This window comes from Aaosphaeria arxii, assembly GCF_010015735.1.
Source record: "Aaosphaeria arxii CBS 175.79 unplaced genomic scaffold BU24scaffold_9, whole genome shotgun sequence".
Classification (NCBI taxonomy): domain Eukaryota; kingdom Fungi; phylum Ascomycota; class Dothideomycetes; order Pleosporales; genus Aaosphaeria; species Aaosphaeria arxii.
The window spans coordinates 1,367,791-1,389,980 of NW_022983482.1; the positions used below are offsets into that span (position 1 = coordinate 1,367,791).

The window sequence follows — 22,190 nt, forward strand, 5'->3', positions numbered from 1 at the left end:
TATTTTGAGATATCTCTTCACCGTGAGATACCGTACAGAACATCTAAGCAATATGCTGATTGTGTCATCACGTGACAACGCGTTCTGCTGGACAAGGAGTCTGATTGCTATGGTCAAAGGCAACCTACCTGATATTCAATGTCAAAAAACTAATATATGAAACGATGACTCAACGCACACACAAAAGACGGACCATGCTGACTTCTTCCTTACACATTGGCCATCCGGAGACACAATTATCACTCGGGTGAGAAATTTCATCTCGGGCTACGAATGGTGGACCTCAAGGAGACGCCTAGACTTTACCAAAATGTTCATTTTATAAGCTCTGGAACTAGACCCCAGATGTTCATAACCACTTATACTCCTGTCAGATTGGAGAGTGGATGTTATACATAACCAATTACTCTTTTGACCGAAACCGAACTCCTTCCCAACACCATGGCCGAAAAGTAACATAACTTGCAGAGCAGATTCGAGCATTGTTATCCAAGCGCAATTGACTGATGAATCTACCAGCAGCGTGAATGACTAGCGTCTCTGAGCATCATTCAAACCCCGGCTTCTTCCGGGTCAACTTGAAGATTCCAATCAATCTCTGATCCCTTGCCGTATTTTTGGACCAACCATTCGTTGGTTTTCTTGAAGTGACCGCAGTCAAACTAAATGGCATTAGTTTCATGTAGAAGAACGTCTCGGCGAGAGTAGGATTGACTCACCCATCCTCTACTTGCACTGAGCGGGCTTGGATGCACGCTCTTGAGTATTAAATGCCGCTCCTTGTTGACTTCCTTAACTCTATTGGCGGCAGGATTACCCCAAGCTAAGAACACCACGCCCTGGTTCCGCGTCTTCGCCACTGTATCAATCACCTTCTGGGTCAATTGCTCCCAACCTTTACCCGAGTGCGAATTAGCCTCTGCGCGTCTCACGGTCAGACACGTATTGATCATGAGAACGCCACGCTCGGCCCAAGGCGTCAGAAGACCGCCATTCTTGGGTGGAGACTGGAACTCTGGATAATCCTTCTTGAGTGCAATGTAGATATTCTTAAGGGAGGGGGGCGCTGCGGTCGGTGGACGGACGGAGAAGCAAAGCCCATGAGCTTGGTTGGGGCCGTGGTATGGGTCCTGGCCCAAGATGACAGCTTTCACGGTGTCAAGGGGAGTGTGTCGAGACCTATGCCGGACCATTGATGAGAAATTGAAGCAAGGTTGAGCAAAGGTACTATATGCAGACATACCAGGAATACACATCCTTCATGGGTGGATACACCGTCTTGCCAGCTGCCAATTCTTTCTTGAGGAACCGCTTCAAGTTGAGAAATTGAGGTGAGACTAGCACATCCTTTAGATGAGGCAGCCAGCTGTCATGCAGAGTGTCAATCTCCAATTGGAGAAGATCTTTCTGTTCGTCGGTGAGATTCGAGACCCAGTCCTCTTTCTTGAACTCGGCTATCTCAGGTTTAGGCTTCACCTTGGGAGCACCGAAAAATGATGTGATGCTTCCATTGGCCTTCGACTTCTTTGCGGCATCAGTGGCGACATCTGCTGCCTTGCGCTTGAGACTCATGATGGGCCTAATGCAATGCTGATGGGGAACACCCAGTCACTGTTAACAACAGGAAAAGAGGGAATCAAATATGTAGATCTCGAAGCACTATGAGGAGAATGTGTTGGATCTTAAAGTATGGTAAATAAAGGAGAGGGGCGAAGAGCTGTATATACCTAAGGTAGAGAAGGGGTGTTGTCTGAAGATGTGAGCTGTCGCGTCGTGGACTGCCAGGCAGCGACACGCGACGATGGCTAGTTTAAGCCAAAGTAGGTCTAGCGGAAACGCGACTTATCCAATCGTCACGGGTAACTAGTAATTGCTTTTTGTCGACAAGACGTCGCTTCTGCACGCGCATGTACTGGGAAAATACACATTTCACTCTTCACCGTACACTTATCAAGTGCTTCACTGAACGATTGTCAGACCAGGCTTGGTTCCCCATATTTCATTACAAGGTATAGCCCCGTTGAATCATAGTCTGGCCTGCACTTTGCCGCTCCATGTGACCTGGCGTTTGCGTGTAGGCACAGAGTCACAGGCGCGTTACCTAGAGGAGTGATGTCATTTGTCCATCTTTCCAAGAACAACTCTTCACTGCTTGCAGGGTATTGGACAAGGCAAGTGTGACATAAAGCGATCTTCGATCGTCTCATGGGCAAATCCCATCATTGGTTCCCCATGCAGTGTAGGATTGCCATTCCAGTGATTTGATTCAAAGGCTGCAACCTTGCGGGGTTGCGGAGGAAACTCCTACCCAGATATATAAATAGGCCTGCTTGATCGCAGGCCTTCTGGAATCCATCATTCATCCAACTCTTCCATTTCACACTCCATACTTGCAAATCTCACCTCACAAACCTATCGAACAAGATGGCTTCCACTAACCCAGGCAACTTTGCCAACCGTCCCACCGAGGAGGTTCGAGAGATTGCTGCCAAGGGCGGTCATGCTTCTCACGGTGGCTCCCATCAAACCTCTGAGGTCCGTATAGTCCAGGATCAGATCAAAGGAAGAGATGCTAATCCACAAAGTAGCCGGGCCGCAACCCTGACGGTACTTTCACCAAGGGCTCTGAGGTGGCGAGGGAGCTTGGGGCCAAAGGAGGTCACATTGCACAGGAGCATCGCGAGGAGAATCAGGCTATCGAGGAGGCCGGTGTGAGTGTATCGAAGCAACATTTACCATCAAGCCCTCTTCTAACTTACATCTAGCGTAACCCGGATGGTACTTTCAAGAAGGGGAGCGAGCTAGCTCACAAGCTCGGCGCTCAAGGAGGGCATGCCGCTCACGAAGGTGCCTAAGATCTCCAAAGATGGACTCTGAAAGTGCTCGTTGAACGTGCAGGTGAACATTGATGAGCATTGTTCGCTTGGACTGGTCTGATTGAGGCTATCTCGACAGAGGATGGGTTGGGCTCTTCATGGCAACGACTAATGGACCTTACGAAATCAATATGCTTCTACCGAGTGTAATGAAAGTAATGAACGCCAATGCAAGATATTATGACTGGCGCTGTATCGAAATGGCAACGTAGAAGCTGTTTTAGGTGATGGTATTGAACTTATTTAATCACCTTATGTAAACTCCAATCGACTTCTGGCGGTGGGCGCCCACCTAGCATGCTCACCAATGTGTACCTTTTTCTTCCAGGGCCCTTCTAGCTAAGAGCATCAACACACATCCTTTCTCAATTAGTGCTTTATCCTAGGGGTGGTGCGTAAGTAGCTGTTCGGCAAGAAAGACAAAGAGAATGTTGCTAGGAAATCCATAGGAGTCTTGTTCGTCTGCCCAGCATTGAATGTCTTTGTCCAAGCAGGCGCTTTTTAGTAGAACTAATTAGCCCAACGAGCTCACGCGCTCCGGTTTGATGGATTGCGCTTGACGTGAGGTATAAAAGCTCATTGGAACCTCTCGTAGTAGAGTATGGCATCGTTCAGCAAACCCACCCGTCAGAAGATCGACTTTCTCCACGCACGTTATGGGTCCATGGCCGCCTCGTTAGCCCCCGTTCACAGCGATCAGTCCACGTAGGTACGAACAGGGCTAAGCGTAACCCGCACGCCTAGGGATCCCATCCCATCCCGTACACGCCGACAGTACATACATATGCAAAACCACGCGCCGTCGCAACCACTCGTTTGCAGATGCGCAATGCCATGTGCCCGCGTTCGTATTCTGCGCATTACCGTCCAATCTGATGAACAATATCGATCTATGTATGGAGTACATTGCTGTAAGGTATTGACAGCCATGATGCAGGACCGATCGGTGTAGTGGTCAGTCAGTCAGTCAGTTAGGATTCCTTATGCGTCCTAGGACTAATTACGGAGTACCAATAATGGACCCCTCACCCTGCTTCGCTGGCAAAGAGAGAGGGAGACGGAGGGAGAGGGAGAAAAGAAAAAGAAAAACAGAAAAATGACCTGGGATACCGTGAGCCTGGAACGAGGACGAGACGAGGGGGGCGGTGAGGAAACTGAGAAGAAGTCCCAACTGTCCAAGCCTTTCGAGAAGCACACAGAGAACAAAATCCAGGCGCCTCGTCCAAACGTTAGAGTGAACAATAATGAGTGGCATTATTGAGTTTAAACTATTACTCGTACGGCGGGGTGAAGACGGGGCGAAGTTCTCATTATTCATGCTGTTGTTGGTTGGACCGGGAGGGCTATTTAGGCGAATGGAGGATGCGCTCCGGTGCCCGCATCCCTGGCCTTGGGACCTACACCACCTCGATTACCCTCCAGCTGGGTTCTGCCTCTCCCACGAGTCGTCCGACACAGGAGCCTCGCCATGACTGCCCTGCCCGACAACATGTCGCTCACCATTCCGGTGCCCCCTCGCGACAACAGTCCGCCTTCGTCGATCGAAGCCCTGAGCCCGCGCTCCATCATCGAAGCCGATGTATGTGATTTGGCCCGATATCCACCCATTGCGGTCCTAGGGACGCGGTCCCAGCCATACACTTAGAATGTCAAGCTAATTCACGATCTTTACGTAGTCTGACCCTTCGGATGGGCAGGAAAGCTGTGGCACGTAAGTCGCCCTCTTTGTTTGCTCGACGGTTCGTCGCGCTCACTACATATCAGGAGTACAAAGTCCGTCAATCAGAGTATATTCGACTTCGTCCGCGAAAATGGAAGGACATACCACCGCTATCAAGCTGGCTGTAAGCATTGGCACATTCTTCAGTGCAATCTAGGTGCTCAGAGCTAATGTTTTCCCAGCATATATGTTTCCCAACGACCAGGTATCTACACCATCACCTTGCCGGCCTTCTGTTCGGTGCCGAGGCTCAACGATAACAACTGACACATCCGGTTTCAATAGTACGAGAACGAGCGCTTAGACCTTCAATATGAGATTCTCAAGGTGCTGTTCAAGGGTCGTAATTACTATGCACCTCTGAAAGAGCCCCGCAAGATATTGGACATTGGTACTGGTACGGGAAAGTGGGCGATTGAAATGGGTTCGTGGCAGCATAACTTTCGGTCAGAGGGCGTTCACTTGCTGACATTTAGCAGGAAACCTATTTCCCCGCGCAGAGGTATGGGGTATAGACTCTACATTGGTAGTTTTTCTAACATTTGGGAAGGTCACCGGGACTGATTTGTCACCCATTCAGCCGGAATGGTATGTATAATTATCTGCGTAACAACATTTCAAGGAGTCGAGTCTAATGGAAATAGGGTGCCGAACAACGTTAAATTCGTCATTGACGATGCTAATGAGGAGGACTGGATGTTGGATCCACATGATTACATACATTCACGAGTTCTTATGGGATGCTTCGAAGACTTCCGCGAGATAATTGCGAAGTCCTATCGCAACCTCAAGCCTGGTGGTTGGATGGAGTCTCAGGAGTACATGCCGACAGTCTACTGTGATGATGGGACGATGGGTACCGACTACGGCTTTGCGGAGTGGACACAGACGCAAGACAAGGCTGCCATGAACATGGGTCGTCCTCTACGCATTGCCAACAAGCTCAAACGATGGTATGAGCAAGCGGGCTTTGTCGACGTGCACGAAGAAGTTTACAAATTACCAATCAACTCCTGGCCGAAGGATCCTCAGTGGAAGATGCTTGGTCGTTTCAACGAGACCAACCTGTTGGACGGATTGCAAGCTTTCAGCCTTCAACCCTTCCAAAAAGGATTGAGCTGGACGAAAGACGAAATTGAAGTGTACTTGGTCCACGTGCGCAAAGCTCTCTCTGACCGTAACGTACATGCTTATCATAAGATGTATGCCTTTCACTCTCCTACAGTATGTCGTTCTATGCTGACAATCCCAGATATGTCGTATGGGGTCGGAAACCGTTCGACCATGAACTTGGGGTCCCAAGCCCGCCTTCGCATCCACCGCCGCCGCCACCAGAATCCTAGGCTGGTGCCTTGCATGACATGCCCTCTCTACGCGTCACGAATTTCCTTGTCGTCTCTTAGCATTTCTCGGTGCAAGCAATCTTCTTTGGTGGTTTTTTTCGGAGTTATATATCTCTCTCTCGCGTTTCCCAGTTGCACAGTGACGGACATCTAGCATTAATGGAGCTAGGCGTTTGGCACATATGCACACATAATTGCAAGGCGGTATTGTACTTGTTTAAAAGCAACCGCATGGGCGATACAATGTGGTGTCGAATATCGAGAGCTAGGCGTATCATTTGTACGTGGAAGGAGATCTAATGACGGGAAACAAATTGGGAATGAAAACTTTTTCCTTTTCCTGGAGGAATCTTTGTTATTAAGTTTTTCTCCATCATTCGGTAAAATTCCTGAACCCCTTATCCCTTGCTTTTGCAGTTTGAACAAGCTTTTAATCCATGGGCTCGTATTCCTATTCTGTCCAGTTAGACTCCTTCTCGGCAGGCTGTCCTTGCTGTCTGGAAACCGATGCTTGCTTGACAAGACCGTTTTCTATGTCCCAAGTGGCCCTATAAGAGTTAGGGTCCAACGAACAGGAGGCTGAATTGCCTTTCTCCTCGGAGCGAACTGGTCATCTCTAATTGGCTCTCCACTATGCTAGGAGCAGATAAGGGAACCACAATCATCCCGCGCTGCTCGGGAGCTAAATCTTTACTCTAACCACAGACGATGTCCATGCGTTCAACATCAGCCCGACCGATCGCTCCACAGATATCAACCGAATGTCGGATGGCAGAACATGAGGCGAGGCATCTTCGAGATTTTATAAGAGCTTCCGTGCGGTTTGAAGGTTATCTGGAGCAATTAGTCCCTTCCTGCTGGTGAGAAAGCTGTCTGTTCTTTCATACCTTGGCAACTATCTCTTCCTTATGAATAAGCTATGCTCGGCCAGTCATGGGCTTGGGTAAGGATGGCTGGGCGACAAGCCAGTGCGACACGATACCAAGGGCGTCCACGGGGCGCTATGGGAAAGACTTAGTTCCGGATTGTACGCTCGAGATGGACCGCGGAGAAAGCAGTTTCGACTGCTTTATATATGCGCTCCCTCTCCCTTCCCCCAGATTGAGAGAGACTGCGTATCACTGATAAGGCCCACATTAAAAGATGCACAGTATACAGCATAGCTACTATCTAGCCACTATCCAAGACTCTCTAGATAAGGAGTTTCGCCATTCGGAACCCATCACGGCCAATCAAAGATGCATCATATCAGTGACAGTCAATACGTACCGACTATTATCTTGTGGTAAATCTTCATTACCTCTTTGGCCGCATCTGACCCTACTGACATTATTGGTCTGTTATAATTCCATGGTCGGTCTTAATCACCAGCTGCATATTTGGCCAAAGATGCATCATATGCGATTGTCTCCGGGAGGCTCTGGCTTATAGCCAATTCTTCGATCTGCAGCCACCCGGCGCCGTTGATGCCTTACGAATGCAGCTGGAGTGATCACTATACCCCGGTTGTGCTAGAGAAACAGATAAGTGAACGGCGTAGTTAGGGAATTCACGGGAGGACCCAAGGGCTGATAAACATATTGGGGGGATCTTACTCCCAGCAGTACGTCAACACAGTCTTCTTTGATACAGGGTCAGATATAAATATACATTCAAGACTTTGTTCAGCCTTCATCCGACTCATCCATTCTACTAACACGACATCGCTACCATCACTGACCACGATCAACAATTTCCTGGTCAGAAATCTGTCGAAACAAAATCTAACCTATCTTTTCATTATCATTCCTTCATTGTCAAGATATCCATCATGGCGCGATTTTCCCAGTTGTGGGAATCCCCCCAAGTGAACCCCGTTAGCCAAAAGGCAAGGTCGATCCCCTTCTTGAACCCGTTCACCAATGTTTATGGAAGAGTCTTCTTCTTTTCGTGGTTTGGTTTCATGATAGCGTTTTGGAGTTGGTATGGTACGTGTTGTCCTCCTTTTTCAATAGCATGGCAGGAGCCTGCTCGTTCGCTTGTCCCCTATTCCCTTACACACAAACCGCAACTTCAACTTCATCACAACTGACATGGATCACAATTATAGCCTTCCCACCACTTCTGGCCGATGTTATTGCGCACGATATACACATGAAACCCTACCAAGTTGCCAACTCCAATATCATCGCACTGACAGCTACGTAAGTTCATCATCTCTCTCTGTCCACAAGCCCATCACTAACGTTGTCAGCCTTATTGTTCGGCTTATAGCAGGCCCTTGCTGTGATCGTTTTGGTCCTCGAATCACTTTCGCTGGCTGTCTGTTGGCAGGAGCGGTGCCCACCTTCCTTGCAGGTGCCGTTTTCAATGCGTCTGGTCTTTAGTAAGCTCCCAGTGCCTCCAAAGTGACATCAAATGCTAACATCAAATAGTGCCCTTCGTTTCTTCATCGGTATCCTCGGCGGCAGCTTCGTGCCTTGCCAGGTCTGGACGACAAGTTTCTTCGATAAGAATGTTGTAGGCACGGCGAACGCGCTGACAGGAGGCCTTGGCAACCTTGGTGGAGGTATAACGTATTTCGTCATGCCCGCTGTTTACAACTCTCTCGTACAGGATGGCCTGAGCACATCCAAGGCCTGGCGAGTATCCTTCGTCGTCCCAGGCATCTTGATCATCTTCGTCGCCGTGTGCCTGCTTTGTCTCTGCCCCGACACGCCTTCCGGATCCTGGAACGACCGCTTCGCCGTTGCTGAGGAGAACCTCCGCCGCCTTTCTGTGGAAGGCATCGTCACTGTTCCTGGTCAAATCAGCGAGGCCACTCCTGCTTCCACGAATTTCTCATCTCCCAACTCCTCGAACCCTGCTCTCGTGAGGGAAAAACCACATGGCTGGAAGGACAATGAGGCACAGGTGTCTGATAAGGATATGCTCGCAACAGCCCAGGGAGAGCTTATCCAGAAGCCATCCTTCAAGGAAGTCTTCTCAGTCATGTTCTCTCCTCAGACCATCGTCACTGCTGCCTGCTACTTCTGCACATTTGGTGCCGAATTGGCCATCAACTCCATCCTAGGAAACTACTACATGGAGAACTTCACCACACTTGGCCTACAAGAAACCGGCAACTGGGCTGCAATGTTTGGTTTACTCAACGGTGTCGCAAGACCACTCGGCGGCTACATGAGCGATCTTGCATACCAACAGACCAAATCAGTGTGGATGAAGAAGGTAGTCCTTCACACATACAGCATTCTGACTGGTGTGTTCTTGATCATAATCGGAGTCCTAAACCCCAAGGATCAGGCAACCATGTTCGGCCTCGTCGCTGTGATGGCAGTGTTCCTCGAGGGTGGCAATGGCGCAAACTTTGGACTTGTGCCACATGTACACCCATATGCAAATGGTGTTGTCAGTGGTTTCACAGGTGCAGCTGGAAACTTCGGAGGAATCATCTTCGCGATCATTTTCCGATACAATGGCAAGGACTACGCGAGAGTTCTCTGGATCATTGGCGCCATCACCATCGGTATCAACCTGGCTGTATCTTGGATCAGGCCTATACCAAAGGGGCAAGTCGGCGGTCGTTGATTAAAGAACATTGGGGGTTGGAGAAAAATATATCATCAGCATTGTTTGTTGCTTTCCAGTCACGATTAGCGTTTAGATTTTAGAACCAGAGATATCCAGGACTACCATACTGTCCAAAACTTCTATGAATATGATAGACTTTTACACTACATGCTCTTCATCTCTTTGGAATAGACATGATATGCTACCGTCCTCATACAATCTAAGCACACGATTAAGTGTATCTCGCTCTTCCCTATGAACCCGGAACCACGATGATTCGACTTGGGACGTTGTCGTGTTTTTCTTATCTTGTTCAATTTTACTATAAGCTTGCCCGATCTTTTTGAATAGCTTCATCATTGCCACTGTGAATGTTCACCACTGCACTGCACTAAGATAGTCTTGAACATGCCTTGTGACGTCATTCACGTCCCTCGGATCATATCATTCGCTATAGGGCGAGAATAGCCGTCAGTATACAGTCAAGATGACCAAGTTTTTCTATAGTAGTGCGTGTAATTTCCGCATTGATATTGTTGTATTTACAGGAGATTTCTCAATCTTTGAACAACATCCTTGTGCAAATGATGTCTCCCACATCGCCCACTCTTCCATGGCATCCAATACCTCGATCGCCGTCGGGCGAAACATGCAAAGTACATTTACTGCAAGCTGGAGGGCTCAACATACCATATGAGCTTACTCTCCTCCCAGGACCTAATGAACCCAATGTATCCACCTCTTTGGATAACAACAACCAGAAAGGAAAACATTTCTACGCCCCCGACTACGTGTTCCTAATCCAGCACACCCCAACAAAAGAGCAATACGTCTTTGATCTTGGCATGAGGACCGACTTGGAGAATCTGCCTCCATACTTGGTGAAAAACACACTACCCGTATTCAAATGCGATCCGATAGCGGCCGCCGACATAATCAGAAAGCATGGCACGCCCGAACAGCAGCCTGAGAAGGCCAAGGCGGTAATCTTCTCGCACATGCATTTCGACCATGTGGGCGATGGCGCGAAGGCGGGATTCGAGAGCGCTGAGCTTTGGGTTGGCCCGACTTGTTGTACATACGCCCGGCCTGGCTACCCAGTAGAACCCAACGCTCCCGTGTTGACTGAGAACCTTCCCCCGGACGGCAGCAGGAAGATTGTGGAACTGTTTGTTTCCGACGCACTGCTGGAAAGGGCAGGCGATAAGCGAGTTGGTCAAGTTCAGGAGGCAAAGTCCAAAGGTCTGTACGAGGCTGTACACTTTCGGGACCCTGGAGATGAAGGTTGGATCGGTGTGGCTGCATTTGATCGCGCTGTCGACGTCTTCGGAGATGGGTCAGCTTATCTCATCGATGCGCCTGGCCATTCTGCGGGTCATCAGATGATGTTGGTTCGAGTGAAGACGGGAGGTACTGATGATGACCACTTCGTGCTGCTTGCAGGCGATTGCTATCATCATCCCGAGCTACTTCAGGACCCTCGGAGCATGGCTCGACCGCCATACTCTAAGGGCTCCATGCATTTGATCCCGGAGGTTGCCATTGAAACTGTGTATAGGACGAGAGCTTGTGCTCAACGGGATAACATTTGGGTCATCGGCGCCCATGACTTTAGTGTTGGAAACGAAATCTGCTCGGATAGAAAAGTCATCGAAGGTCTTGTTTCCCTCGACGATTGGAAAGAGAGAGGGTGGAAAAATAGACTGGTCTGATACATCCCGCACTCAATGCAATGCTACAGCATGTATTTTGCGTTTTGGTCCGATGTCCAGTTTCGAGACCGATGAGTTTTGTAGATTGCCACACCATTGTCGAGGATTGGCCAGACTTGTTCCATGTCGGGATATTCAGTGATCGGAAATAGCATGGTGTAAACAGTGGCCGGATAGCCAGCATGAAACATCGTGCTGACTCAGTGAACATCCAAGTCGTCAATTCACCAACAGCGTCTTACCATGCCGCGTTGTTGTTATCTCCATAGTGATTTTTGTTCCATAAGCGCAATTGTTCTTCAGACAAGAATACCCTGGTGCGACGAAACTCGGCACCAAGCTTGTCTTTGCAATCAACCAATCCAGATGTCCCCTTCGTGATGTCGAACCCGGAAATGGGCCCACAGCTATCGACACATGTCGCATCCGCATACCCAAAACCGCAAGCCCCAAGACCGTCGAAAAAGCTTGTCTCAAGGTCCGCGTCCTCGGAAAGCGGCATCTTGATCGAATTGGTAATACCCTCGTAGGGCTGAGTCGGTTAAGTTCCGCTGGGCTAGGCGGGGCCAACGGTATGCAGAGACGGGTGCTGTCTCAGATCCCGTGCGTGCGGCCGGCCTATCGCTGGGGCTATGGTGAGTTCGGCGACGGTTGGTGTTTGAGTGGCTGGGGAGCATGAGATGAAGTGGCGTGATTTCTGCATCCAAGGACCTGGGAGTCTGTACGGGAGTTGTTTGATTAAGCTTGGGATTACCGGGTTCATCTGAGAAATCAGCTCATCAGGAGAAGGTCAAGACTCAAGAGTTTGAAGTTGAAATTTTTGATTTTTTTGGGTTTATTCGTGTAGATATCTAATTTCTGCTGGCTATTGCTTCGCAGAGCTTCTGTCTAGGTAATCAAGCCATCTCAAAAGCTGCAAGCAGCTTGGAGACCGCATGATTGGACTCGGAAGTTTGGGGAATATGATTATGTCCGAATAAACACTAACAGAAGAAAAAGCCACAGCAGTGACGAAAAAGGGTAGTAGAGGATAAGACTATATACCGAATTGAGGCTCGAAAGTTGTTATGGAAAAATGGGTTTGTTAAGATGCAAATGCGCTAAAGGGGTTACCTCAATTAACCCAGAAAACAATACAGCTGATGCACTTTCTCTCTTCTTGGATATCATTAGCGGCGTCTAGAAATTTTCCTTGCCCCACACGAAGTTGAAGCCAGGTTCAGAGTACATATTACACTTTACGTGCAATGTGGAACCGAGACCTTTGGGACCACAGAAGAAGACTCCTGCTTCGGCGGGTGAGTGAATCTTCCTGATGGACTTGAAAATCATGTCCCAGTTGGGACGGCCGAAATTTGTTGGTGCGCGGAGTCCTGTAATGGCATCTTGTTCTGCGTTGGCATCGTTGATCATGATGTTGGTCGCGTCGTCTGCTTTGATCTTTGCCGTGAGATAGGTGTGGATTTCGATGTGGTCGTCCAAATCCTGCGCTTCAATGGCCAACAATAACGACCTGAACCACTCAAACGATCCGAAGTCTCGGCAGATCCAGAAGAAATAGACCTTTCGAAGTCTTGTCTTTCCTTGCGGGTAGTTCATCCGGTACCAGATACTCTTGAGAATGGATGCGAAGGGAGTCACACCGATACCAGCACCGACTAGGACTGCAATTTCGAACTTGAAAACATCCTCAGAGGCAGATCCAAAGGGTCCATCTATGTAGACACGGGGTAGAATCTTGCGTAATGCGACGTCGTTGCCATCATCGCCCTTGCCCTTCTCGCCTCCAGCTTTTCTATCAAGGCTGCAACCGAGAGCCTTGCCAAATGCCTTGGTGAAATTACCGACCATACGGATATGGACTGAGATGTAGTCTTCCTCGGGTGCACTTGTAAGCGTAAATGGATGGTATTGCCAGACGGAAACTTCGGGGCAGCAGAGGAAAATGTACTGTGCGTATTGGTCAGTGGCAAATGGAACAAAGTTGGTAACTATAACTTACCTGGCCGGCCTGTGTCTTGGTGTGCTCTTTCTTGATTTGGACTTCGACGACATTGCTGGGATGCTGGATAACCTTGGAGATGAAAGTCTTGTGCCTTCCTCGAACCTCACGAGAGATGCGTTCAGCCAGATAAGCGAATCCACCATACATCCAGTACTCCCAGAAAACACCAATACCAGCACAGAAGGGTTCGAAGTCGGGTTTGATCATGCAGAATGCTCCGTGGATGGACCAGAAAACGAAGAAGATGATAAATAGGTGGTGAGTGTACCAGAATCGCTCGAATTGAGCACGTCGAGGGGCTTCCATCGCAGTAAGCACCATTGCGGTCAAAGCGACCAACATGATGTAGCCAGTCCATCCCGGTCCGGTCAATAGGTTGGCAGCAATAAATCCCTTGAAACCAAGCTTGTTCTTTGCGGAAAATCGAGCAAGATTGTTCCAGTGAGCGATTGTGTGAACCCAAGAGAAGAAGAAAATCGACCATCCGACCAGCTTGTGAAATGTGATGTTCTTGTCGAAAGGAATGATACCATTCAAGGGCGTTCGGCGGACCATGGAGATCAAGTTTCTGCAAACGGGAAACAGGATGAGAGCTACGTCAACGTGGAGCGTTAAGGCCGCTGAACGAGCAATGGGAAACGTGAGACCGAAATCGCGTCGAGCGTTATTCGAATTATCCTATCGTTGTGTTAGCAAGCGCTTGCGACTTACGTCAAGAAGCACAAATTAGTCCGTACCTTAAATCCGTAGTGCATCATGCCAAAAACGAAGACCATGATGTGTAGAATCAAGAATACGAAGACGAATCTGTTGGGGTCAGTCAAGTCAATCGAATGGGACGATTTCTGAAGCGCATACAATCGCCGATATCCCTCGTTCACCATCCACCTATCGATCTTTTCTTTCAGATACAGTTGTCGCGGTTTTTCGTCGGACATCTCGCCCGACATCAACATTCGGGTGAGTGGCGGCCATCTTGATCGCTCTCGACCCGTTAGACTTGAGTAGCCAGACATGGCTTCGGAGGGGAGCGAAGGTGTTGGTCGACGGCGACGTAGGGGCCCGGTATTAGGTGTCGCCTTTGTTCAGAGCCTGCTGAAAGTGGCCTAAGATACAATTCAAAGAATAAAAAGAATGGATATCGGATCTATAGAAGAGAATGTCAGTAAATATGGTGGTGGATGGGAGGCGCTGCCATTGCCATGATGGTGGTGATGATGTTGGAAGTCGAGTGAGTACGTACTAACAGTGGTGCCCGCACATAAGAAGAGAAGTCAAGTCACAACGGGAAAGGGAACTGCTTCAGGACCGGTTAAAGAGTCACCGGCATGAAAACGGAGAGGCTCTTTCGAGTACAGTATGGGAAACAAAAGACTATAAGCAAAGCACTTGTACGAAGAAATGGGGCTTATGGGTGTGGTGGGGAAAGGATACAATATCATATCATGGCGGCACCAAGTGGATATGCCAGTCACGGACGCGTGGAGACGGAAGCAAAGCTTAATGGTAAGTAACAGGATGATTGTAGGCAAAGAAATCGAACCACTTTTCGGAGGGCTTGCACCAGAAAAGTTGCGACAGGAGGATGGCGACGAGCTATGAAGGCGTATCGCAGGGAGGAGGTGCGGCGCCCAGAGCCACACAGGTACGGGGAGACGAGTCAGACGACCAATGGGGACAATGATCAGCGCCCAGTTCGGACAGGTTCAAGCACGATTGGCATAGTCTGAATATCTGAAACCCGAAAGGCTATGGCAGTCTGTACTTTTTCCCATTTCTCCCCCTTAGTGGGAGCGGTTAGGAGAGCGTGCACGACGTTTGAGTGGTGTTTGGAGCCCCGGTCTCAAAACCGAAGCGAGTTTGAGGTCGGCGCTCTAGTCGATTGTCCGACACCTTTCTCTGTCTAAATCTCTCGTGAGTCTAGTAAAGGGAGTCGTCACCTCTATCTCGGTCTCTCTCTATCTTACGTACTGTGCAGAGATACCCTGAATCTTCGTACATACTAATTACATGATCCTGATGAATGATCTGATATAGGCTAGGCAGACGACTGACTGTCATGAGCAATCGAACCCCTTCAGGTTTCCTTCGTACATTACTCATGTGCGACCACAAGGACAACAACACTCTATCGTGAGACGTCTTTCGGTGGCTGCCGGGGCTGTGACCTGACAGTCGCACCGTTTGCACGCAGCATGTGGGTCGAACTCCAGCGGTAACTGACGTTTGGCCAAGGGAATGTAACGATCTATGAGAGCAATGATGGGTTCGGCAGTTCCCCTATTACAATAGCCATTGATGGTTACTGGTCGTGGATGTGAGCCACTCGCCAATCCATATGATATGGACGAACTATATCATTACACAGTAGATGTATGAAGTACCCCGTACTTGAATGTATGTACGATGATTTGTACAAATCCACCGTACTTCGCTGCCCTACCTATGCACATAATAGTCCGGTGCCTAGTCCAGTCTTACCTTGGCGATCCCGGCGGCTATACGTTCGTGCCATTCTACCTTTCTTTCATCCCATTGTGTATATTGGCATTGATTCGCACTCGTAAGCGCCCGAAAAGCGAAAGCTCCGAAGCCCCCTAGGGACGGGTTGATTCCGCCTGGGAAAGAGTTTGGGCTCGAGTCGAACATCTTTCAAGAATTGCATCACGGATATTGCGGCACGTTCTTCACAATGTCCAAACGCACCCTTTCAAAGAGCTAGAGTAATATGGTGTTTCTCATACGTTTCTATTTCGGATGTCTCTCCACCACATTTCGACTTCCCTGTGTGCCCTTTTCCGACCATCTTTCCAGTTGTTCCATAAAACATCTGTCGTCTTAGGTCACCGTTGCTGCAAGGAAGCTTATCTGGGGAAACACCCGCAGAAACACGGTTGGAACTGACCATCGTCTACGAATCTCATTTATAGCATAAGAAAACCACCGGAAGCGGAAATAGACTGTCCCGATATCCATTTCGACTGTTCCTCTGCGAGCCATCCCACTACTTGCGCTATCTCCTCACTGGTGCCCACCCTATGTCCTACAGGTGTCGTCTTCAGCTGGATGTCGACAAACTCTTTATCGACATTGTCTAGCATTTCGGACGCTGTCGGTCCCGGATTCACCGTGTTCACAGTATGACCATCGTCTCCGAGTTCCGCAGCCCAACATCGCGTCAAGCCTTCCAGTGCAGCTTTGGAAGAACAGTAAAGAGCCATTTTAGCGAACCCTATGCGTGATCCAACGGACGAAACGTTGATGATTCTACCAGGTGCTCGTAGGTGCAGCAACACGGCCTTCGTCATCAAGATGGGGCCGCGTACGTTGACATCGAACATCCGCGCATAATCTTCTGGCGTTGTGTCAAGGATAGTCCTATCGAACTCGACAGCAGCATTGTTAACGAGGATGTCAACAGACTGTCCGAAGGTTTCTAAGGTTGCTGCCACGATCTTGTCCCCCGCTTCTACCGTGCTTAAGTCTGCTTGGACCTTTGTCGCTCGACTTCCCGTTCCTAGCTTTTCGATTTTAGAAACGACTTCAGAAGCCAAAGCTTCGCTTCCAGGTGAAGTGAACACGATAGTAATCTAATCAATGGTTTGTGGTTAGTATGCATCTGCCATGGATATGGTCGACCTACATTGGCACCTCTCCGCGCCAGCTCTATCGCTATGCTTGCACCTATTCCTCGGGAGCTACCGGTAACGATAGCTACCTTTCCCTTGAGCGGGAGGTGTTGTGGTGAAGAATGATCTTTAGAAGGTGAAGATGACATGATGAGTTGAGGTTATTTTGGTGAATGTTTATTGAAGCGGAAAGCCTGCTAAATTTTAATCTCTGTCATTACATTCATGGTCCTTTTAAATAATTTCTCAAGCCACTTTCATAGAGTTTCTACATGGTGTTAACGTCAAATCACTTGCTTATCACCTGGTTGTCCATTCTCTTGGGTGGCTCCGATGGGACAACTGGCTACCGATAGCTATCGGAAGCTACAGACGCATATGCCTGACTGTTGATATACAAGAGAATTTACAGCAAATAATACGCCTTGCATCTGGAGTATGACGCTCCTTCGCAGAATAAAAGCAGAATAGGATAAAATGATACAGCGCCGAGATCAGCACTACTCGCCGATGGTTGTCGGGCCTTCATCCAGGTAGTAGACCTACGTCAACATCGTGACTTTATCATCTACAGAACTTTTAATGTATTTATAAAGGTCCCTATTGTATACCAATGCTATGGAATCCGTACATCTGGGATTGTCGAGGATGCAAATATCTACCCAATGTGGAGGTGTGTATCATGATCACGTGATTTAAAACTTTTCACACAATCAAGTGACCTCTCTGATTCTGATAAAGAATGTGTCGTGCAAATCTGCACAGCCATGATTTTAGGTCGATTCGTACTCAGATACCAACGTAGTAAGATGGAAGTTGGTGATACGGAGTGTCGGTTGTCAACGTCAAGTTGCAGGGTTAGCATTGTTGTCTAGCCCGACTTACGTGAGCCATCGCAAGCGAGGGGAAATCTCCTCTCCGCCAGTTCCCTCGACTACTGTTCGCGCAAGATCAACCATCATTTCTCAAAATATACATTTGGCGCGACACTGACTACCAGGTTTCTGATATAAAGCAGACTCATATTACTACTACTAACTTCCATAGCTAAGCAATTGCCATCCTTCATCCTATCGCCATGGCCGGAGTCAAAAATGAGAATGAGCAGGAAAGGCCCTCGAGGGACTCTCCTGAGCGCGGCAAGAAGCGAATAAGTCAGTTTTCAATTCCTCTTGTAGATTCTTCCGAATCTACACACGGTGGGTTCGATATCATAGACCACCCCTCATTATCACTTGCGACTTTCCGGTCGCTCTCCAATGCAAGAGTTGATGACTGACATTGGTACCTTCTACCTACAGGAACCTCGAAATCCCTTCCACCACCCGACCTCCCCAAACTTGTCGCCGAGCAGGCTACTCCCATTCCTAGCACCGATAAAGACACTCAACGCCTCATCGTTGTTCTCTGCAATGCCACTTTGGAGACTTACAAGGCCTCCCATGGGTCCGCACGTGGACCCGGCGGTCGCGAGGACAAATATAATTTATTGAACAGCGACGACCACATTGGCGTCATGAGGAAGATGGGGCGAGATATCAGCGAGGCACGACCGGACATTACGCACCAGGTACGTAGCTGCAAATTTTCCGACTTGAAAAATAATCAAAAGGTAACACTCGACCGTAGTGCCTACTCACCCTACTGGACTCGCCGATCAACAAAGCTGGGAAGCTGCAGATCTACGTCCAGACAGCAAAGAACGTACTCATCGAAGTCAGCCCAACAGTCCGCATTCCACGTACATTCAAGCGATTTGCTGGTCTCATGGTCCAATTGCTTCACAGGCACCAGATCAGGTCTACCACGTCTCAAGAGAAGCTTATTCAAGTCATCAAGAACCCGATCACAGACCACCTCCCTCCGAATTGTCGCAAGGTCACTTTGAGTTTTGATGCTCCTGTGGTCCGCGTACGAGATTACATTCAGGGCTTGGGCCCGAAGGAGAGTATCTGTGTTTTCATTGGTGCTATGGCCAAAGGAAGCGATGATTTTGCGGATTCGATCAAGGATGATTCCATTGGTATCAGCAACTACAACCTCAGTGCTAGTGTAGCATGCAGCAAGTTCTGCCACGCTGCAGAAGATGTATGGAGCATCATCTAGCCGTTCTCATACCGTAACGACTCAACCACTCACACGACACAAACACACCACACAATGATTGCTCCACGGATCTGGAACGCCACCGATGGCCTCGACAATCCATCCGGATTGTCAAAAATATTGGTTTGGCAGCAGGTGGGCACACACTTTAGATCACAACATCGAAAGTGGTGCCACTATGCTTTTTTGAGCGTTCAGGAATGTCTTCGTGTTTTTACAACAATTCCACAAGGCCTCAACGTGCTCAAGAACCCTTGAATCTTTTGTGGAGTAATCAACTTGCTCTACGTCTCCTTTTTTCTCTCCCATGTCTCCTTTTGTCAATACTGGACGCTCTTCTACCGAGTCTGTGCTGTTAGGTGCAGTGAGTCTCGACGATGTAAATTCTCTTCTTCCATATTTGTATGCATATAGACATCTGACATAGTTCTAATGGATGTAATGACGTAAATCTGGGGCATCCAACATCGAACATAACACACACCTCGCTGGCTATGCGTCACTGAAGAAGATGTAGCAGGATTTGCATCATATATATCACCATGCAACGTGATCCTGATTCTGAGGCCTGCAGGCGTTCCAATAAAGATGTATGCATATTACATACTCCGTGCTGTATTCATGTCCCAGCGCATATGGCGGCTCAAGTGAAAAGGAGGGGGAGGGGCAGACAGCTCAACCATCCACATATCTGACATAGGTATGCATGCGCCGAATCGGTGCTACAGCACATACATACATACATACATATGTCCGTACATGGATGACTCGGCCCAACTGTGCTCGATCACGCATGATTAGACGATTACTACAGTAGACAACAGACTCAAATCAGACATTGCAGAAAACCAATGCCTTGGGTCAGTGGATTCCGATGACGCTTGTAGCCTCATCTGATATCATTCAATCGATTCGCGACCATTGCCTTGGTTAACATAGTACTTGTATAAGGAGTACTAGGGAATGCTCGCAGCTTCTTCCCACCGTTCATCCACTACTCTGGCCGTCGAGTGCTAGGGCGTCGCGTGTCACCCACAGCAAAGTTCCAGACCGACGGGAGATCGGGAAATTGTATCACGATCATGGGCCCCAATACCACAAGGATGATAGAATCTACTCCGTACACGATAATTGAATAAAGAAAAGGCTAAATTTTGCACAATGTACAGTACAGTACCGTAATCACGCCTAGATATTCGAGGCAATTGTTCCGTATGGTCGCATCGCAACACAGTAATGATTCTAATGAATAATGTGAGGCGAGAGAACCGCTGGGATCAAGTCGCGGACACGGCCCGCCGTGGGAAGATCCAATCCGCAGTGTTCGCTTCCACCAACGTCTTTAGCTGCATACGCTGGCCATGTGGCAGCTCGAGAGCCCCCTTTGACAACGGACTCCTTGTACACCAACGACATCAGTGGGGCGGACTATACACGGCTTTCCCGTCAATGTATGGATGCCCTGCCTAATGCCTCTCTCTACAAGTACTCTACTTTCTCCGTCAGCATTTCCCTCCGCCTATTATCGTGGTCTCCATATATCGTATTACCATACACACCGCATACAAGTACAAGTACAAAGTACAAGTATCGTGACTTGTCCATTGTGCTTTGCTCCATCATCAACTACATTCCCACCATCATCATCATCCACGGTTGTCTGCGTCTTCACTGACCGCAGACTGTATCATTATCATATTCTTTAAGCATATTTCCAATCGTTTTTCCCATTCGTTCCTATTTTTATATATCTAATACTCATATCGGTCCACCGCTCTTTCGTCCCTTTCAAACATCTACACTTTCCAACAAGCAATATGCCAGTTTCTCACATCGGCCTCACGGTTTCCCATCTTCCAACTTCGTGTTCATTTTTCCTCTCTGCACTTCAGCCACTTGGGTACCGCTTCATTGGACAGCAAGGAAATCAAATTGGTCTCGGAATCCGCGATGCAGACTTCTTCTTGTGCCAAGAATCGCCTGGGTAAGTCTTGCCGGACATGATGAATCGTACAGTCACTGACTCGGAGTACAGTGTAAAAGCCGGAGCTGCACACATTGCATTCACTGCGCACAGCCGGACGGCTGTACGCGACTTCTATACCGCTGCCCTGACCGCTGGCGGTCGACCAAATGGAGCCCCAGCAAACCGAACCGGCGAAGAGGAACACTTCAATGCTGCCATTCTTGACTTCGACGGTAACAGTATCGAGGTTGTGTATAGGAATGGACCAGATATCAGAGACGACGGCACGGTCATGCAGCATAGTCGGGTCATAACATGGCGGAGGACTGTGACTGAGAGTATACGTGACGATAGAAGTGTCGTCAGCTCTCGAACCTCCAAGCCAGCATCGGTCGTTGCTCCTCCTGCTTCGGTGGCACCCTCTCAGGACCCATTCGCAGCTTCTGGTGTCTCCAAAGCTGCAAGCCTGGTTCGGAGTCTGTCTGAGCCTTGTGCTGTTCCTCAGGCCCCCGCCGCGAGTGCAGCACCTGCACCAACCGTCACCGCCCCTGCGTCAAATGGCGATAGTGCCGCGAAGACCATCATCGGAACTCTCCTTGGAGCCGCTGCCGGTGCAGCCATCACCTATGCCATGTGCAAGAGTGAGCGAGATAGTGCTAAGAAGGAGGCAGAGTTCGAGGCCTTCCAGTTGGCCAAAGCAGCATTGCAGACCGCCACAGCCCAGACCAACTCGGAGAGCAAGCTATCCATGCAGGACCCACACCAGATCTACGAGACAACTCCCAGGTCAGTTGTACACCGCAACATCAACGATACCAACTCTCAGTATGCGCCGGCCCAAGCTCGTAGTGTCTACGTCCAGGGCGCAATCGAGCCCGCGCCTCAAAGCTATGTCTCCCAGTCGTACCCTTCCGCTCCGCCTTCCCGAATCTCAGAGCGCAGAGCGATCGAGTATGTCCCCCAGCAAGCGATCGAGTATGCCCCATCTCGACAGGCCATTGAGTATCTGCCGGCTCCTTCCGCCGCGCCCTCACGGTCTCAATTCACCGCTCATCGATCGATGACAAGTCCCGAATTATCCACGGTTTCCAAGGCCAAGAGCACAGCTTCGAGGGCCCACAGCGTTGCCCACAGCGCAGCCCCCAGCACATTGATCTCGTCCTTCGTGGCAGACAAGGAACCAAAGCGCAGCGATGAGGAAAGCGTTTATTCTCATCACACCAGTAGATCCAAGGCCAGGTCGCATGTCTCGAGGCATACGTCTGCATCGAAGCATGGCAGCAA

General features: G+C 49.1%; 10 protein-coding genes across 10 annotated transcripts; 6 read left to right on the plus strand and 4 right to left on the minus strand.

Moving 5' to 3' along the window:
* Positions 1 to 296: 296 nt before the first annotated feature.
* On the minus strand, positions 297 to 1,763 carry BU24DRAFT_426810 (uracil-DNA glycosylase). The gene is made up of 3 exons (XM_033529059.1): positions 1,244 to 1,763; positions 720 to 1,179; positions 297 to 662 (listed from the first exon to the last, which is right to left on the minus strand). The coding sequence occupies exons 1-3, from the start codon at positions 1,570 to 1,572 to the stop codon at positions 552 to 554; spliced, it is 900 nt and encodes a 299-aa protein (XP_033380062.1). The 5' UTR covers positions 1,573 to 1,763; the 3' UTR covers positions 297 to 551.
* A 150-nt stretch (positions 1,764 to 1,913) lies between these two features.
* BU24DRAFT_287841 (uncharacterized protein) lies at positions 1,914 to 2,316 on the minus strand. The gene has a single exon (XM_033522793.1). It carries the CDS (start codon positions 2,205 to 2,207, stop codon positions 1,974 to 1,976), a length of 234 nt encoding a protein of 77 aa, XP_033380063.1. The 5' UTR covers positions 2,208 to 2,316; the 3' UTR covers positions 1,914 to 1,973.
* Positions 1,928 to 3,324, plus strand: BU24DRAFT_426812 (uncharacterized protein). Its single transcript, XM_033529060.1, has 3 exons — positions 1,928 to 2,535; positions 2,589 to 2,711; positions 2,766 to 3,324. Exons 1-3 carry the CDS (start codon positions 2,425 to 2,427, stop codon positions 2,853 to 2,855), a joined length of 324 nt encoding a protein of 107 aa, XP_033380064.1. The 5' UTR covers positions 1,928 to 2,424; the 3' UTR covers positions 2,856 to 3,324.
* Positions 3,325 to 4,075: 751 nt separating this feature from the next.
* BU24DRAFT_287872 (S-adenosyl-L-methionine-dependent methyltransferase) lies at positions 4,076 to 5,991 on the plus strand. The gene is made up of 8 exons (XM_033522794.1): positions 4,076 to 4,455; positions 4,553 to 4,587; positions 4,641 to 4,720; positions 4,779 to 4,801; positions 4,882 to 5,020; positions 5,076 to 5,184; positions 5,241 to 5,798; positions 5,849 to 5,991. Exons 1-8 carry the CDS (start codon positions 4,345 to 4,347, stop codon positions 5,937 to 5,939), a joined length of 1,146 nt encoding a protein of 381 aa, XP_033380065.1. The 5' UTR covers positions 4,076 to 4,344; the 3' UTR covers positions 5,940 to 5,991.
* Positions 5,992 to 7,749: 1,758 nt separating this feature from the next.
* On the plus strand, positions 7,750 to 9,506 carry BU24DRAFT_398469 (nitrate transporter CrnA; the record flags this gene model as incomplete). Its single annotated transcript, XM_033525382.1, has 4 exons — positions 7,750 to 7,906; positions 8,029 to 8,122; positions 8,173 to 8,304; positions 8,354 to 9,506. 4 exons carry the CDS (start codon positions 7,750 to 7,752, stop codon positions 9,504 to 9,506), a joined length of 1,536 nt encoding a protein of 511 aa, XP_033380066.1.
* A 497-nt stretch (positions 9,507 to 10,003) lies between these two features.
* BU24DRAFT_426820 (uncharacterized protein) lies at positions 10,004 to 11,658 on the plus strand. The gene has a single exon (XM_033529061.1). The coding sequence runs from the start codon at positions 10,076 to 10,078 to the stop codon at positions 11,198 to 11,200; it is 1,125 nt and encodes a 374-aa protein (XP_033380067.1). The 5' UTR covers positions 10,004 to 10,075; the 3' UTR covers positions 11,201 to 11,658.
* Positions 11,659 to 12,217: 559 nt separating this feature from the next.
* On the minus strand, positions 12,218 to 14,461 carry BU24DRAFT_287934 (uncharacterized protein). Its single transcript, XM_033522795.1, has 5 exons — positions 14,449 to 14,461; positions 14,064 to 14,352; positions 13,943 to 14,012; positions 13,203 to 13,883; positions 12,218 to 13,150 (listed from the first exon to the last, which is right to left on the minus strand). The coding sequence occupies exons 2-5, from the start codon at positions 14,219 to 14,221 to the stop codon at positions 12,380 to 12,382; spliced, it is 1,680 nt and encodes a 559-aa protein (XP_033380068.1). The 5' UTR covers positions 14,222 to 14,352; positions 14,449 to 14,461; the 3' UTR covers positions 12,218 to 12,379.
* A 1,530-nt stretch (positions 14,462 to 15,991) lies between these two features.
* BU24DRAFT_287992 (dehydrogenase with different specificitie) lies at positions 15,992 to 17,237 on the minus strand. The gene is made up of 2 exons (XM_033522796.1): positions 16,849 to 17,237; positions 15,992 to 16,795 (listed from the first exon to the last, which is right to left on the minus strand). The coding sequence occupies exons 1-2, from the start codon at positions 16,981 to 16,983 to the stop codon at positions 16,130 to 16,132; spliced, it is 801 nt and encodes a 266-aa protein (XP_033380069.1). The 5' UTR covers positions 16,984 to 17,237; the 3' UTR covers positions 15,992 to 16,129.
* Positions 17,238 to 17,912: 675 nt separating this feature from the next.
* On the plus strand, positions 17,913 to 18,940 carry BU24DRAFT_466410 (nucleolar essential protein-like protein 1; the record flags this gene model as incomplete). Its single annotated transcript, XM_033532360.1, has 3 exons — positions 17,913 to 17,988; positions 18,136 to 18,404; positions 18,464 to 18,940. The coding sequence occupies 3 exons, from the start codon at positions 17,913 to 17,915 to the stop codon at positions 18,938 to 18,940; spliced, it is 822 nt and encodes a 273-aa protein (XP_033380070.1).
* Positions 18,941 to 20,665: 1,725 nt separating this feature from the next.
* On the plus strand, positions 20,666 to 21,566 carry BU24DRAFT_426825 (uncharacterized protein; the record flags this gene model as incomplete). The annotated part of the gene is made up of 1 exon (XM_033529062.1): positions 20,666 to 21,566. A coding segment is annotated over exon 1 (623 nt), but the record flags the coding sequence as incomplete, so codon positions are not given.
* Positions 21,567 to 22,190: the final 624 nt, after the last annotated feature.